Here is a 14977-nt window from a genome sequence, read left to right as displayed (position 1 = left end):
GATCTCAGTGAGACGTGTGCTAACAGACTCTATAAGACTGTACTTTTCTTTGTTTTTACTTCGTGGTCCGTCTTAATCTCTTTGTTAGGAGACGTTTTAGTGCTGAGAATAAAGGAATACGAAGAGAGAGAATGTTCTCACTGGTGTTAAGTGAATGTCGCGTGGAGCTCGTGGTCTGCGCTTTGCAGGTGCACGTGCAGGTCGCGGATTCTGTTTGCGTCATCACAACATTGTGATGTCTGCTCACTGCTGACTGGGAAAGCACTGGAATGGGCAACAGTGATGTGGCAGGGTAATCACATGTCTTTTCCCCCTTATGACAGTTTCATTCGCCAGTTCCGGGATGTGTTTGAACATTCAGCCAGTGGAAAGGACGCAGGAGAGGAGTTAATTGTGCTACGTCAGGGTCGCAGCACCACTGCCGAATATAACTTGGCCTTTCGCACCCTCGCTGCTCAAAAGGGCTGGAAGGAAGAACCGCTACGGCTCTTCTACCTCAAGGGGCTCAACCATGATCTACAATCAGAGCTAGCCTTCAGAGAGGAGGGAAGGACTCTGGATCAATTAATGGATCTTGCTATTCGTCTGGATAATCTGATACGCTCCCGATGCACTCGTCGACATTCACCAGACCGGCCGGTCGCTCAAGGACTCCCCGAGCCACAGCCCATGCAGATCGGTGCCACCCAACTACCCTCTATGGAGCGAGAGAGACGCATTTGCCAACATCTGTGTCTGTACTGCAGGCAGGCCAGTCATCTAAGAGTCTCCTGTCCCATCAGACCCCCACCTTCATTCTTTTGGGGTACCAGTGGTCATTAACATTGAGGAGAGTTGATACTGATGCCATGATAGACTCTGGGGATGCAGGAAATTTCATTGACATCTCGTTCGCTGAAACTTATGACATCCCTCTCCTTTCATGTGAATCCCGGGTGGCAGTGGCAGCGCTTGATGGTCGTAAGCTGGGCTCAGGAAAAATTGAATACATCACACCAGATATCAAGCTTCAAATTGGAGCTCTCCACACCGAAACCATTCGACTGTTTGCCATTAACTCACCTCGGAATCCCATCATTCTAGGTCTACCCTGCCTGGAAAGAGATAACCCACGCATATCATGGTCAACCCAGGACATCGTTCAATGGTCTCAATCCTTTCAAGACCACTGCCTCCTCACACGTTTGCCGTCCACTCATCCCCAGGAGGAGGAGCACAACCTGATTCACATTCGCAAGGGAGATGAGTGGAAGATGGCCTTCTCTACAACATCCGGGCATTACGAGTACCGTGTTTTGCTGTTCGGGCTTGCCAACAGTCCTTCTGTGTTCCAGGCCCTCATTAACGATGTCTTCCAGGATATGATTAACCAATGTGTGATCGTCTACATCGACGACACCTTGATATACTCCGAAATCAAGCGGTCTTGCAGAGACTCATTCAGCATCAACTCTATGCCAAGCTACAGACATGTGAGTTTCATCAAACACAAATTTCCTTCCTGGGGTACATTATCAGTGCAGAGGGGGTAGCCATGGAGCCACTCAGGCCTTCACCAGAGTACTGAAATTCTTATGGACTACATTACTGATCCTGACGATTCTCTGCCGCCTGCCTTACTGACCCTTTGCTCTACCCATGACTTGTCTACTGTCTGCCGCCCGCCCCGATTCAAGCCTGGTAATCGGCCCTGTCTTTGATTGTCTTTATCGCTGATGCTGTTGTCTGAACCCTGCCTGTTATCACTAAGAGTTCTTAATAAACATTGCACATGGATCCGAATGTCTCTGACTCCTCGTTACAGTAAGAAAGACTCATAAGCAGCAACCTTTTAATTTTGGGTATGTCATTTGTGTCTCCATGCTGTAAATGGGGCATGACAAGTAAAGGGTTAAGTGCTTTATTCCTTTTTCTTATTGCCTCATAACACTCCTCATTCCACCATGGGATGGCTTTCCTCCTGTTACTGGCCTTCTTCTTACCTATAACTTCTCCAGCAGTACTCTTAAAAATTTCACATTGCTTATAATTAAAAACCTCTACATCTTCCATGGACTTACTAAAATCAGACCATCTGTCATGTCATAATTCCTTAAATTTGTCCCAGTTCACTGTTTTACATTTCTACCTGGGCATTCTTTCCATTTAGATCTAAACCAATTGTGCTGCTGATAGGAAAATGACCACTACCAACTGTCAGTGTTATATTCGAGACTAGCTCATTCGAGTTCGAGTAAAGACCGAGTTCAGAAAGGGTTGAGTCCGAGTCAAGACTGAGACCAGAGAGGGTTGAGTCTGAGATAAGACCTTAAGAAAACTTCAAGAATATGTAAAATGTTTGGTGGAAACAATTTAATTGGTACCATACTCAAACAGTATATAAAATATAACATGGCATGTACACTGTATTTTATTTACTTAATATAGGTTTAAAAAATATTCAGTTTTGGTTAATAAGGCCACATATCACAGAATGTTTCTTTTTTTAGAGTCTTACTGCACACAAACTCTTTGTGGCTCTTATATGCAAACTGAATAACAGATGATGTAACAGACGTTTTAAAAAGTTAGTGTTGAGTCCATGAGGCATCCTGACCTGAGTCATGTTACAATAACATATCACGTCACAAGAAAATCACCAATCATTGAACATGTCAATCATAGGGAAATCTGTTCGATTTTTTCCCCAAATTCCATTTTATTTTTTTCCAAATTCCATTTTTTCTGTTTAAATTTTTCTGGATTAATTTTGTTTTCTCAAGTCCTTTTTAATGGTAAAATGTAATTGTATTAATTAAAAAGCATGTTTAATTAATTTAAATCATAACACATACATTTTCACAAAAATGTATTACAAGTTTTACAAAAAATACATGTTTAGGGCCCTATAAAATGTTTTATTTTATCTTGATCATATGTTTTATTGTTACCTAATTCTGTTTTTTAGCATGTCTAGTTTAAATTTAAATGCATAAAACAACTTAATTTATCCATGACAAAACCAAGACCATTAAAATACGGTCTTGAGACCAAGGGATGTTTTAATTGCTCCACAACATATTCTTAATGCTCTGGATCATATGATATCTAATTTTTTTTTATTAAATATTTGGTTCATAAGCCTTTTCTATGTCAAACAATACTGCAAGCATGCATTATTTAATTATATGGGCTTTTATTTCTGACTAAACTTTGATACTCATTTCAAGTATCAAAGCATCTACTGTAGATCTACTTTTCCTAAATCCACTTTGAAAAGTAGATAACATTTCGCTTTTCTCAAAAATGTAATTCAGTCACCTTACAATATTTTTTTTCCCCATGACTTTATATAGTGTATAGTTGAGAGCGATGGGTTTATAACTACAAGGTTTTGTTATGTCTTTCCCAGGCATAGCTAGAGTAAGCACAATTGCAGTCTTCCATTGCTTAGGAAGGCTATCCTAATTCCATATATAATTATACAATTCCAATAATGCTTTTTATGCTTTAGCTGGTAGTTTCTTACTATTTTATAACTTACCATATCTTTACCTGGTGTTGTATTTGTTGAATTATTAGTAACTGATTTTAATTCTAAATAATTAAACTCATCATCTTGCAAGTACTTCCATATATACTCATAATTTGTTCCTGTCTTGTTAATAATGCATCATCTAAGTTTTCAATGCTATGAGCTTTAGCAAATGTTTGAGCCAACATTGTGATCTTATCTTTATTTGAAATGGATTCCATCCCACCTTCCTCCTTTACAAGTATCTTTCTGTAGCTGTCAATTTCATTCATCTTCTTTATCATATGGCAAACTGCATTTATTTCGGTTTCCCTCCCTATTGTATTACAGAAGCTTTGCCATGCTGTTTTCTTTGTATTCTTTATTACCTTTTTAACAAAAACTCTTTTCTTTTGATAATCTATGACTGCTTCTGTGGTGACTGTTCTTTTTAAAAATTTAAAAGATTTTTCCCTTTTTGCTGCTTTCGAGCATTTCTGACCACCAAGGTACATTTTTTCTTTTACCTGTATTACTTGGGATCAGGGCCGTAGCTGGGGTTTACAACAACTAAAGGTTGTACCAGTGGGCCCTGTTTGAAATTGTTTAATTTGTAGGTTCGTTCATTTTTTTTTTTTTGTAGGTTTGTTTAAGTTTGTAGATACAAGAAATATACAATCAAACCAAAATTTATTCAGACACCTTCAACATTTCTCACATAATTACAGTTTATTTGCTATTGCTTCTAAAATGGTTATAAAATATGACAATAACTTATAGTTATTGTTTCAGAACAAATTCGTCTTGATAATGTCATAACTTTGATAGAAATGTATTTAATGGATTACAATCAACCAAAACTACAGACAACTGTTATTATGACAATATCTACACAACTATCAATACTTTGTACAAGCAATGCTTCATTTTGTTCAGACTGTGGTGTGAAAAGTTGCATTAGCAATTCAGAAAAAAAAAAAAAAAAAGCAATGCATGGTGATTTATAAGGTGCTGAATAATTTTTGGTCCCAATTTGATAGATAGATAGATAGATAGATAGATAGATAGATAGATAGATAGATAGATAGATAGATAGATAGATAGAGAGATTGGCACAAGAGCAAAAAGAAGCAAACTCGGTGTTCAAGCATTTTGAGACGCCTCTCTCTGCGTGAGCCCTGAACACCAGAACACTGCTGTACTGAATTGGGCTATTTCGCATATTTTTTGTTCAAACTGTTATTTGTATTTGTTCATTCAGGTGCAGGAGGGACTTCGAGGATAACTTCACAGAAGAGAGCTTGGTTCAGTGTCACTGTCAGTGATACGCGGATCTCGATCGTACGCACCACACAGCGCGAGTAATGATAAGTGGTAAGTCTTAATAACACGTGAAAATGATAAGCTTTCGTGACGACGCACAGCAGTAGTCCATCAACTGTCCTGAGCATCCTTTTAGGCTGGAGTCGGTTGAGATTGCTGCGGGACCTCCCCCAGCCGTTGGCCCCTATAATCGTCACCACCTTTCACCCCACTAGCGACGGCCATGCTTGGGCTAAATTGTGATACTGGTATGGCGTCAAATCAATGACAATATTATCCGATCGCACAACTGATGCTGGCGTGCACTAAATCGCTTACTCGAGAGTAAACCTAAATTGGACGCGAGGTAACGGGAGCCTGCAAGCTCATTTCAAACACTCGCGCGCGTGACATGTACTCTGCGCACAATACAAGCCCTCGCGCGCGCATGGTCATTCCCCACATCCTCGCGCTCGATCATCTCACCTCTGCTCGCGCAAACAATTTTATTTTTATCAGTCATTGGCCGGGGCTTGCTGTTTTAGTTGTTATCTCAAATGTCATTGGTTATTCCCCTTTTCCTGAAGTCAGTATTGGACGCCTGTTAGAAAATGATTAATAATTCACTTGACTTGAAACATGACTTCATCAGTGGACCAGATATATGTGAGTTATCATTTCATTTGCTTGTTTAATTTATTTTTGTCTTTAATGTAATTTAATGCATTGTTTAAAGAGTAGATATTTTCTAGATACTTGATTAACTGGTATTCTTCTGATTGCTAGTGATTGCAGTCTTGTAATAAGAGATATATATTTTACAGATTGTACATATATTTTATTGATGCACACACACACACACACACACACACCCACACACACACACACACATATATATATATATATATATATATATATATATATATATATATATATATATATATATATGATGAAATGAATGACAGTGAAGTGTTTAAAAAATATTTTATCTTTAATCTTTTAAACAGATGCATCGTAATATTGGAAGGTTAGTTTAGTCTGTATTCCTATAAAACACAGGTTTGATTTGCATTTGATTTACAGTTTTTAGTCACCTACTATCAAGATCAGTCCATTCACTATGATGTTTATGAAAATTGATTGCTGTTTATTGAAAAGAAACTTGTAATACATTCAATTTGCCTTGACATCCTACCAATTATTCTATTACTTCATTTTTATCTGTGTTTCTGCTACCCCAAATACTATTATGTGCATTAAAATCACCTGTATGATATAAAACCGCTGTTTTTAGATCATCCACTCAACCAATAATATCATAAGTATTTTAAAATTGTGTCAAAAACTTTGGAAAGAATGTAATGAATATTAAAACAGCAATATTTTCAAGTAACTGACAGGAAACTTTCTTTATGACAGTTTTGGTTTTCATTTTGTTCATAATTAACAAAGGAGCAAAATTTAGGAGGATGCTGACAGATTTATAAAATCTTACCACAGTGTTTCCAGTTTACAGCGAGGATCCTTCAGTAGATCAGAGAGCAGATTCACTCCTGATGCTCTTAGATTATTTCCAGACAAATCCAGATATCTCAGGTGTGAGGGGTTTGATCTCAAAGCTGATGCCAGAGCAGCACAACCTTCATCTTCGACTCCACAATCCCTCAACCTGTAGAAAACCATAACACTCTTCAGTCATACAGTGAGAATAATAAAGGAACAGCGTTCCTCAATAAGTTCTTGTGATAAATCTGGTTTGTCCACATGGATCTCCAGTAGAAGATCTATTTATTGTTTGTAACTCATTTATCTTCAGCATTAATATTCATATGCCTTGGCTAAATATACTTTCTCCTGCGCAGCACTATTGTGACTTACTGACTGCATCTGCATTTATAGTCTTACTATTGTACAAACTCGATTCCAAAAAAGTTGGGACACTGTACAAATTGAGAGTAAAATGGAATGGTATAATTTACATATCTCATAAACTTATATTTTATTCACAATAGAATATAGATAACATATCAAATGTTTAAACTGAGACATTTTGAATTGTGGGGCCAATTATTGGCTCACTTTGGATTTCATAAGAGCTACACATTTCAAAAAAGTTGGGAATGTTAGTAATAAGAGGGCAGATAAGTTAAATATACATATAAGGAACAGCTGGAGGACCAATTTGCAACTTATTAGGTCAATTGGCAATGTGATTGGGAATAAAATACGTTGATACGTCACTTCCTGTTTGTTGTTGACGGCTGTACTGCGTTTGAGCTCCGTCACTATATTCTTTTCATTGACTATTTTTAACTTAAAAATCAATTTTATACATCATTGTTTCCGTTTATATAACGCGTGAATATATCCTCTATTGTATTCTACAACAAAAACAATCAGAGCGCCTCGCTATCACTAGTTTTATTTTGATCTCCCGGGTCCGCTATTAGCTTTTAGCCAGTTAGCATCAGCAAGCGTGGTTGCTGCTAACTGCGCTTACATTGCTAATACTCTATTCTCACACATTACCACTGCTGTGCTCACTGTTACTTGCTTTAATGGCGGATGAATGTCTCCACTCTGTGCAGCTCGAACTCGAGGCCGTGGGGAAGCAGATTCGCGACCTGGAACATAGGCAGGCCCAGCTGAGAGAGCGGAGAGCCGCGCTGGAATCATCCCGGGCTGACGCTCACAAGTCCGGGGTAAGTATACAGCGTGCTGTTAACAGTCCCACCACGACTACTCCGACAAGATGTCCTTCACTGCGACGCCGGGACACCACGGACCCTGGGTGCATCCACAGCGGAGGACGCGAGCTGGGTCCCGGGCGACTACTTCTCCCCCTCCTGCCTTCGAGATCTCCATTCGCTTCCCTCCGCGAGACAGGACGCGACGCTGTGATCATCGGAGACTCCATCGTCCGACACGTAAGTGCTACGTTAGCCGAAGGTAAAGTGCACACTCATTGTTTGCCTGGTGCTCGTGTTCTCGATGTTTCTGCGCAGGTACCCGCGATCCTGAAGGACGGCGAGAGCCCCAGAGCGGTCGTGCTTCACGCCGGGGTTAATGACACCACGCTGCGGCAGACGGAGACGCTGAAGAGGGACTTCAGCAGCCTGATCGAGACGGTTCGCAGCACGACGCCCGCGGCGACGATCGTCGTGTCAGGACCACTGCCCACGTATCAACGAGGACACGAAAGGTTCAGTAGACTTTTTGCTTTAAATGAATGGTTGTTGTCATGGTGTAAAAAACAGAAACTGCTATTTGTTAATAACTGGAATCTTTTCTGGGAGCGTCCTAGACTGTTTCGCGCTGATGGATTACACCCCAGCAGAATTGGAGCTGAGCTTCTCTCAGACAACATCTCCAGGAGACTTCGCTCCATGTGACTAGTAAGACAATTCTCAAATAACCATTATGATGAGTTTTGTTCCAACCGCTTAAATGCTAAAGGTACTTGCGCTGTAAAACCTATTAAGACTGTGTCTGTTCCCCGAATAGTGAGGTCAAAATATAAATATAAATATAATGTAGGATCTAGAAAAAATCTTATCGTAATTAAACCAGAAAAATTTAAAGTAAATGAACAAAAACAATTTTTAAAGTTTGGGCTCATAAATATTAGATCACTCGCACCAAAAGCAGTTATTGTAAATGAAATGATCACAGATAATAGTTTTGATTTACTCTGCTTGACTGAAACCTGGCTAAAACCAAATGATTATTTTGGTCTAAATGAGTCTACTCCACCAAACTACTGTTATAAGCATGAGCCCCGTCAGACTGGTCGTGGCGGGGGTGTTGCAACAATATATAGTGATATTCTCAATGTTACCCAGAAAACAGGATACAGGTTTAACTCTTTTGAAATACTTCTGCTAAATGTTACTCTGTCAGACATGCAAAAGAAATCTAATGTATCTCTTGCTCTGGCTACTGTGTATAGACCACCAGGGCCGTATACAGAATTCCTAAAAGAATTTGAAGATTTCCTCTCAGACCTTCTAGTTACAGTTGATAAGGCGCTTATCATGGGAGATTTTAATATTCACGTTGATAATGTAAATGATACATTAGGACTTGCGTTTACTGACCTAATAAACTCCTTTGGAGTCAAGCAAAATGTCACCGGGCCCACTCATCGTTTTAATCATACACTAGATTTAATTATATCGCATGGAATCGATCTTACTGCTATAGATATTGTACCTCAAAGTGATGATATTACAGACCATTTCCTTGTATCGTGCATGCTGCGTATAACTGATATTAACTATATGTCGCAGCGATACCATCTGGGCAGAACTATTGTTCCAGCCACCAAAGAAAGATTCGCAAATAACCTGCCTGATCTATCTCAACTGATAATTGTACCCAAAAATACACACGAATTAGAAGAAATTACTGACAACATGGGCACTATTTTCTCTAATACATTAGAAGCTGTTGCCCCAATCAAATTGAAAAAAGTTAGAGAAAAACGTACTGTACCATGGTATAACAGTAATACTCACTCTCTCAAGAAATTAACTCGTAGTCTTGAACGCAAATGGAGAAAAACTAACTTAGAAGTTTTTAGAATTGCATGGAAAAACAGTATGTCCAGCTATAGACAGGCTCTAAAAACTGCTAGGGCAGAGCATATACACAAACTCATTGAAAATAACCAAAACAATCCAAGGTTTTTATTTAGCACAGTGGCTAAGTTAACAAATTACCAGATGCCACCTGATTCAAATATTCCACCAACGTTAAATAGTAATGACTTTATGAATTTCTTCTCTGATAAAATAGATAACATTAGAAATACAATAGCGAATGTAGATTCTACAACATCTAACACTTCAGTTTCATCCATCGCACCCAAAGATAAACTGCAGTGCTTTACAACCTTCTCAATATCATAAACTCGTTGTTATCTTTAGGACACGTCCCAAAACCATTCAAGCTGGCGGTTATCAAGCCTCTTATTAAGAAACCAAAACTAGATCCTAGTGTACTGGCAAATTATAGGCCTATTTCAAATCTTCCATTTATGTCTAAAATTTTAAAGAAAGTTGTGTCTGCTCAATTGAGAACCTTCCTGCATAAAAATGATCTGTATGAAGAATTTCAGTCAGGTTTTAGGCCCCACCATAGCACAGAAACTGCACTTGTTAAAATTACAAATGACCTGCTCCTTGCGTCAGACCAAGGCTGCATCTCATTTCCAGTCTTACTTGATCTTAGTGCTGCGTTCGACACCATAGATCATGACATACTCGTAGATCGATTACAAAACTATACAGGTATTCAAGGGCAGGCTCTAAGATGGTTTAGATCCTACCTGCCCGATCGCTACCATTTTGTTTACTTAAATGGGGAGTCATCTCATTTATCATCAGTAAAATATGGAGTGCCACAAGGATCCGTCCTAGGTCCTCTTCTATTTTCAATATATACGTTGCCCCTTGGTAATATTATTAGAAAATACAGAATTAGCTTCCACTGTTATGCTGATGATACTCAGCTATATATCTCAACGAGACCAGATGAAACTTCCCAATTATCTAAGCTAACAGAGTGTGTTAAAAATGTAAAAGATTGGATGACACACAATTTTCTCCAATTAAATTCGGATAAGACAGAGATACTAATTATTGGACCAAAAAACACTACACAGAATCTTGTAGATTACAATCTGCAACTAGACGGATGTACTGTTACTTCCTCTACAGTCAGAAATCTGGGTGTTATATTAGACAGCAATTTGTCTTTTGAAAATCATATTTCCAATGTTACAAAAACTGCATTCTTCCATCTTAGAAACATTGCCAAGCTACGAAACATGTTATCTGTTTCTGATGCAGAAAGCTAGTTCATGCATTCATGACCTCTAGACTGGACTATTGTAATGCACTTCTAGGTGGTTGTCCTGCTTCTTCAATAAACAAGCTACAGGTAGTCCAAAATGCAGCAGCTAGAGTCCTTACGAGGTCAAGAAAATATGATCATATTACCCCAATTTTACAGTCTCTGCACTGGCTACCTATTAACCCTCTGGGGACGGATTGGGCGGTACCGCCCAAAATGGCATACTTTTACAAATGTGTAGTTATCTCAAAAACTATTAATGCTAGAGAGATGCGGGTTTTTTTTGCCGTCTTCCTCAGATTCCGCTGAAAACAGCGGTGTCCAGTTTGTATATTAAACACTTCCCTTATTGCGCAATACCACTGCGTAAACAGGCCAATGAAAACGATTGTGCTAGGCAGATTCAACAAGCAACAGCCAATGGAAAAATTGCCGCTGGGAGGAGTCTTTTTCTAACCCAATCAGAGGAAGGTTATGTCTTCTAGCGATTCAGAGGACTCTGTAGCTCTGCTGTAGCCTTGTAAAAGCTGGCTGGACGAAAGTAAAAGACATGTAATCAATAAGCGTTCAGAGAATCAGCATCAGGGTGGAGAAAGCAGAACGCGATCGGAGTATTAGCGAGCACAAAGAGATAAATTCGAGAGAGATGCAGCATTATTACAGAATTGTTTTATCAAAATGGCAAGCAGTAAAAGATTTACGGCAGAACAAACTCTGGAACAATTACTGGAAAGGCCTGGAGAGGCCTTGCTTTGCTCACTGGCATGCCTAGGACTGTTTTTTAAAAAAGTTAATTATTGAATTGTTCTTTACACATTTGATTAAACAATAACACATTTCTGTCAAGCAAAGAGTTTGAAAAAATATATTTTCTTTGTTCAAAAACTGTTCTATATTGTGTGTTTTTCAGTAATAAATGACAAAAATCTAATTTTCGTTTTTGAAATTCTCTAGTTTATTGTAAAATTTTTCACTCATACTTCCTTTATATAAACATATTGCATGCATGCTTATAGTAGCTTAGGGTCTTCTGAATCCATAGATACCAAACACAGGGTGTTTCATCTCCTTTACATATGATTTATAAGCCCAAATATAAAAATAGAGAAAACAGACCAAAAAGGGCTTAGTCCCAAAAATAAAATAAAAACGCCTAGGACTGTTTGTAAATAAAGTTAATTATTTAATTGTTCTTTACACATTTGATTGAACATTAACCCATTTCTGTCAAGCAAAGAGTTTGAAAAATATATTTTTGGGTCAAAAACTTTTAACTATTGTTGTGTGAGGTAGGATTTTCAGTAATAAATGACAAAAATCTAATTTTTGTCTTTGAAATTCTCTAGTTTATTGTACAATTTTTCACTCATACTTCCTTTATAGACATATTGCATGCATGCTTATGGTAGCTTAGGGTCTTCTGAATCCATTGATACCAAATACATGGTGGTCCATCCTCATTACATATGGTTTATAAGCCGAAATGTAAAAATAGAGAAAACGGACCAAAAAGGGCTTAGTCCCCTAAGGGTTAAGTTCCGTATCAGTTACAAATTATCATTACTTACCTATAAGGCCCTAAATGGTTTAGCTCCAGCGTACCTAACTAGCCTTCTACCACGTTACAACCCATCACGCACCCTAAGGTCACAAAACGCTGGACTTTTGGTCGTTCCTAGGATAGCAAAGTCCACTAAAGGAGGTAGAGCTTTCTCTCATTTGGCTCCCAAACTCTGGAATAGCCTTCCTGATAATGTTCGGGGTTCAGACACACTCTCTCTGTTTAAATCTAGATTAAAAACACATCTCTTTCGCCAAGCATTCGAATAATGTATCTTTTTAATTGTGAGTGTAGTTGCATCTGTTCAAAGGTGCATTTTTATTCATTAGCTTGGGTTAAACTAATTTTACTTTGTTGGATCAGCAGCTATGCTAATGATGTCTCTATTTTGTTTCTATGTTTCGCCACGGGATTTACATCCCGTGGTAACTAGGATTTACACAAGCTCCAGTCTGGATCCAGAACACCTGAGAAGAGATGATGCTGACCCTCGGAGGACCCCAGATGATGCTAACCTTGAATCAACAAACAGAACTAACAATTATTGCTAAATGTGTGACTGAATCATATAATAACTTAATTAATAATATTGATAGTTCATCGTCTAGCTGACTACGTCTTGTATTATTATTATTATTTTTATTTTTTCAAAAATCCTGTCAAATGTGCACAAACTACTAGCTACTACTAAATATTGTAGAATCATAATTTTCTGTAAAGTTGCTTTGTAAAGATTTATTTTGTAAAAAGCGCTATACAAATAAACTTGAATTGAATTGAATAAAAAGAGCCTCTCATAGTGGCATTGTCTTTCAGAATTCAAAATGCAGTCTGCAAGCCTGCAGTCCAGATCTTTCACCAATAGAAAACTTTTGGCACATCATAAAAGAGGAAGATGCGACCCAGAAGACCTACAGTACAGTAGGTAGACAACCAGAATGGGTAATACTGTTGCGCGTACTGCCGTTGCTGCAGGGCCGCAGCATTAATTGCAAGTCAGTTGCATGTTAAAATCATTCATGAAAGTACCGCCAGGTGGCACAAAGGGATGGATTGAGAACTGAATGTAATTGTAAAATGTTGGTTTGTTAATGGAGTTGAAAGGAGGAAGTAAAACAACAATAACATTATAATATAAAATTGTAAAATCCATAAAAACCATTAGAAAATTTACAGTGAGTTAATTTCAAACATGGGAGAGTCTTGTTGTTCTCGTCTTGTTAAGAATGCATCATCTAAGTTTTCAATGCTACAGTCTACTCATCAAAAATGAAAAGAAAGACCTTTACACAGAGGATCATGAGTGGTCGGTGCTAGCCTGCTTGAATACGTTCTAGGGCAGGACAGCAGTCCCACTGAAACTTTTTCTGAGGCTCCTAGGTTACTTACACCACTCGGCCTGTTACATATGAGACCACTCCAGCACTTGCTTTATGGCAGAGTCCCGAGGTGGGCGTGGAAGCGTGGCACTCAACGGGTCCAAGTTACACTGGCCTGTCACCAAACCCTCACCTCGTGGTCAGATCTTGCGTTTCTCCAGGCAGGGGTGCCCCTAGAGCAGATCTCCAGGCAGCTGTAGTTTACACGTAGAATGGACATGCAGTCTCAGGGGTTTGGACGGTGCCGCAGCTGCAATGGCACATCAGTTGCCTAGAGTTTTTAGCACTGCACCTTGGCTTGAACCGTCTCAAAGGTCACTTACGAGGCAAGCATGTGTTGATCCGAACGGACAAAACAGCGACCTTTGCGTACATCAACTGACAAGGTAGTTTATGCTCCTGTCGCATGTCGCAACTCGCTCGCCACCTTCTCCTTTGGAGTCGGGAAGGTTCTGAGGTCACTTTGCGCCGTTCACATTCCAGGCCTGCTCAGGGGTACAGCTGATGAGCTGTCTCGAGCAATGCTCCCGGGAGAATGCCGATTCCATCCCCTGATAGTCCAGCTGATTTGGAGATGGTTCAGAGCCGCTCAGGTAGACCTGTTTGCTTCTCCAGAGACCACTCACTGCCAGTTGTTCTTCTCCCTGACCGAGGGAACTCTTAGCACGGACACACTGGCACACAGCTGGCCGCAGGGCCTACGCAAATATGCGTTTCACCCAGTGAGCCTTCTCGCACAGACACTGTGCAAAGTCTGGGAAAATGAGTAACAAGTCTTGCTAGTTGCGCCGTATTGGCCCACTCGGACCTGGTTCCCCGAACTAGTGCTCCTCGCGACAGCACCTCCTTGGCCAATTCCTCTGAGGAAGGATATTCTGACTCATAGACGGGGCACCGTTTGGCACCCCCGTCCAGACCTTTGGAAACTCCATGTCTGGTCCCTGGACGGGACGCGGAGGTTCTAGGTGACCTACCCCAGGAGTAGAGGCTCTCTCTCTCTCTGCCGTCAGAAGCAGAGCATGCAGACTCAGAGTTAATGCAAGTGCATGCACAGTAATAATGCCTGCAGACTTGACAGACTCATATTTAATATATTTTAAACCAGCAACAAAATCTAAGGTGAACTGTCACATGAATGTTTTCTATGACGCTCAAATTACGTTAAAAAGCATATTTTAGGTTCATCCAGCTAGCACGCATTTGCAGTCTCAAGCGCGTGTCATGCTTCTATAACAACCAATGAAGGAAACAATGACCTTGACCGCCAAACCATGATTTACATTTTCTCCCATTTTTATAGGAATATAAATTAACCGTTTAATCTTAAAGTTTAGTGGCCAGATTCAGACTTGACGCAGAGCAGAGAGCACAGAGATGAAAGCAAAT

General features: G+C 39.5%; 1 protein-coding gene across 9 annotated transcripts in view; it reads right to left on the bottom strand.

The window, feature by feature from the left end:
- Positions 1-14977, bottom strand: part of LOC128017684 (NACHT, LRR and PYD domains-containing protein 1a) — a 105777-nt gene that overhangs the window by 47390 nt on the left and 43410 nt on the right. For 4 of the 9 annotated variants that reach the window (XM_052603118.1, XM_052603122.1, XM_052603121.1 and 1 more), the window contains exon 8: positions 6291-6464. The exons of the other annotated variants lie outside the window; for them this stretch is intronic. In XM_052603118.1, the coding sequence (XP_052459078.1) occupies positions 6291-6464 (174 nt within the window). The remainder of the gene's footprint in view (positions 1-6290; positions 6465-14977) is intronic. 9 annotated transcript variants of the gene reach the window in all.

This window comes from Carassius gibelio, chromosome A7, assembly GCF_023724105.1.
Source record: "Carassius gibelio isolate Cgi1373 ecotype wild population from Czech Republic chromosome A7, carGib1.2-hapl.c, whole genome shotgun sequence".
NCBI lineage: Eukaryota > Metazoa > Chordata > Actinopteri > Cypriniformes > Cyprinidae > Carassius > Carassius gibelio.
Note: the sequence above shows the minus strand (reverse complement) of the source record. Positions and strands in the feature narration are given on the sequence as shown.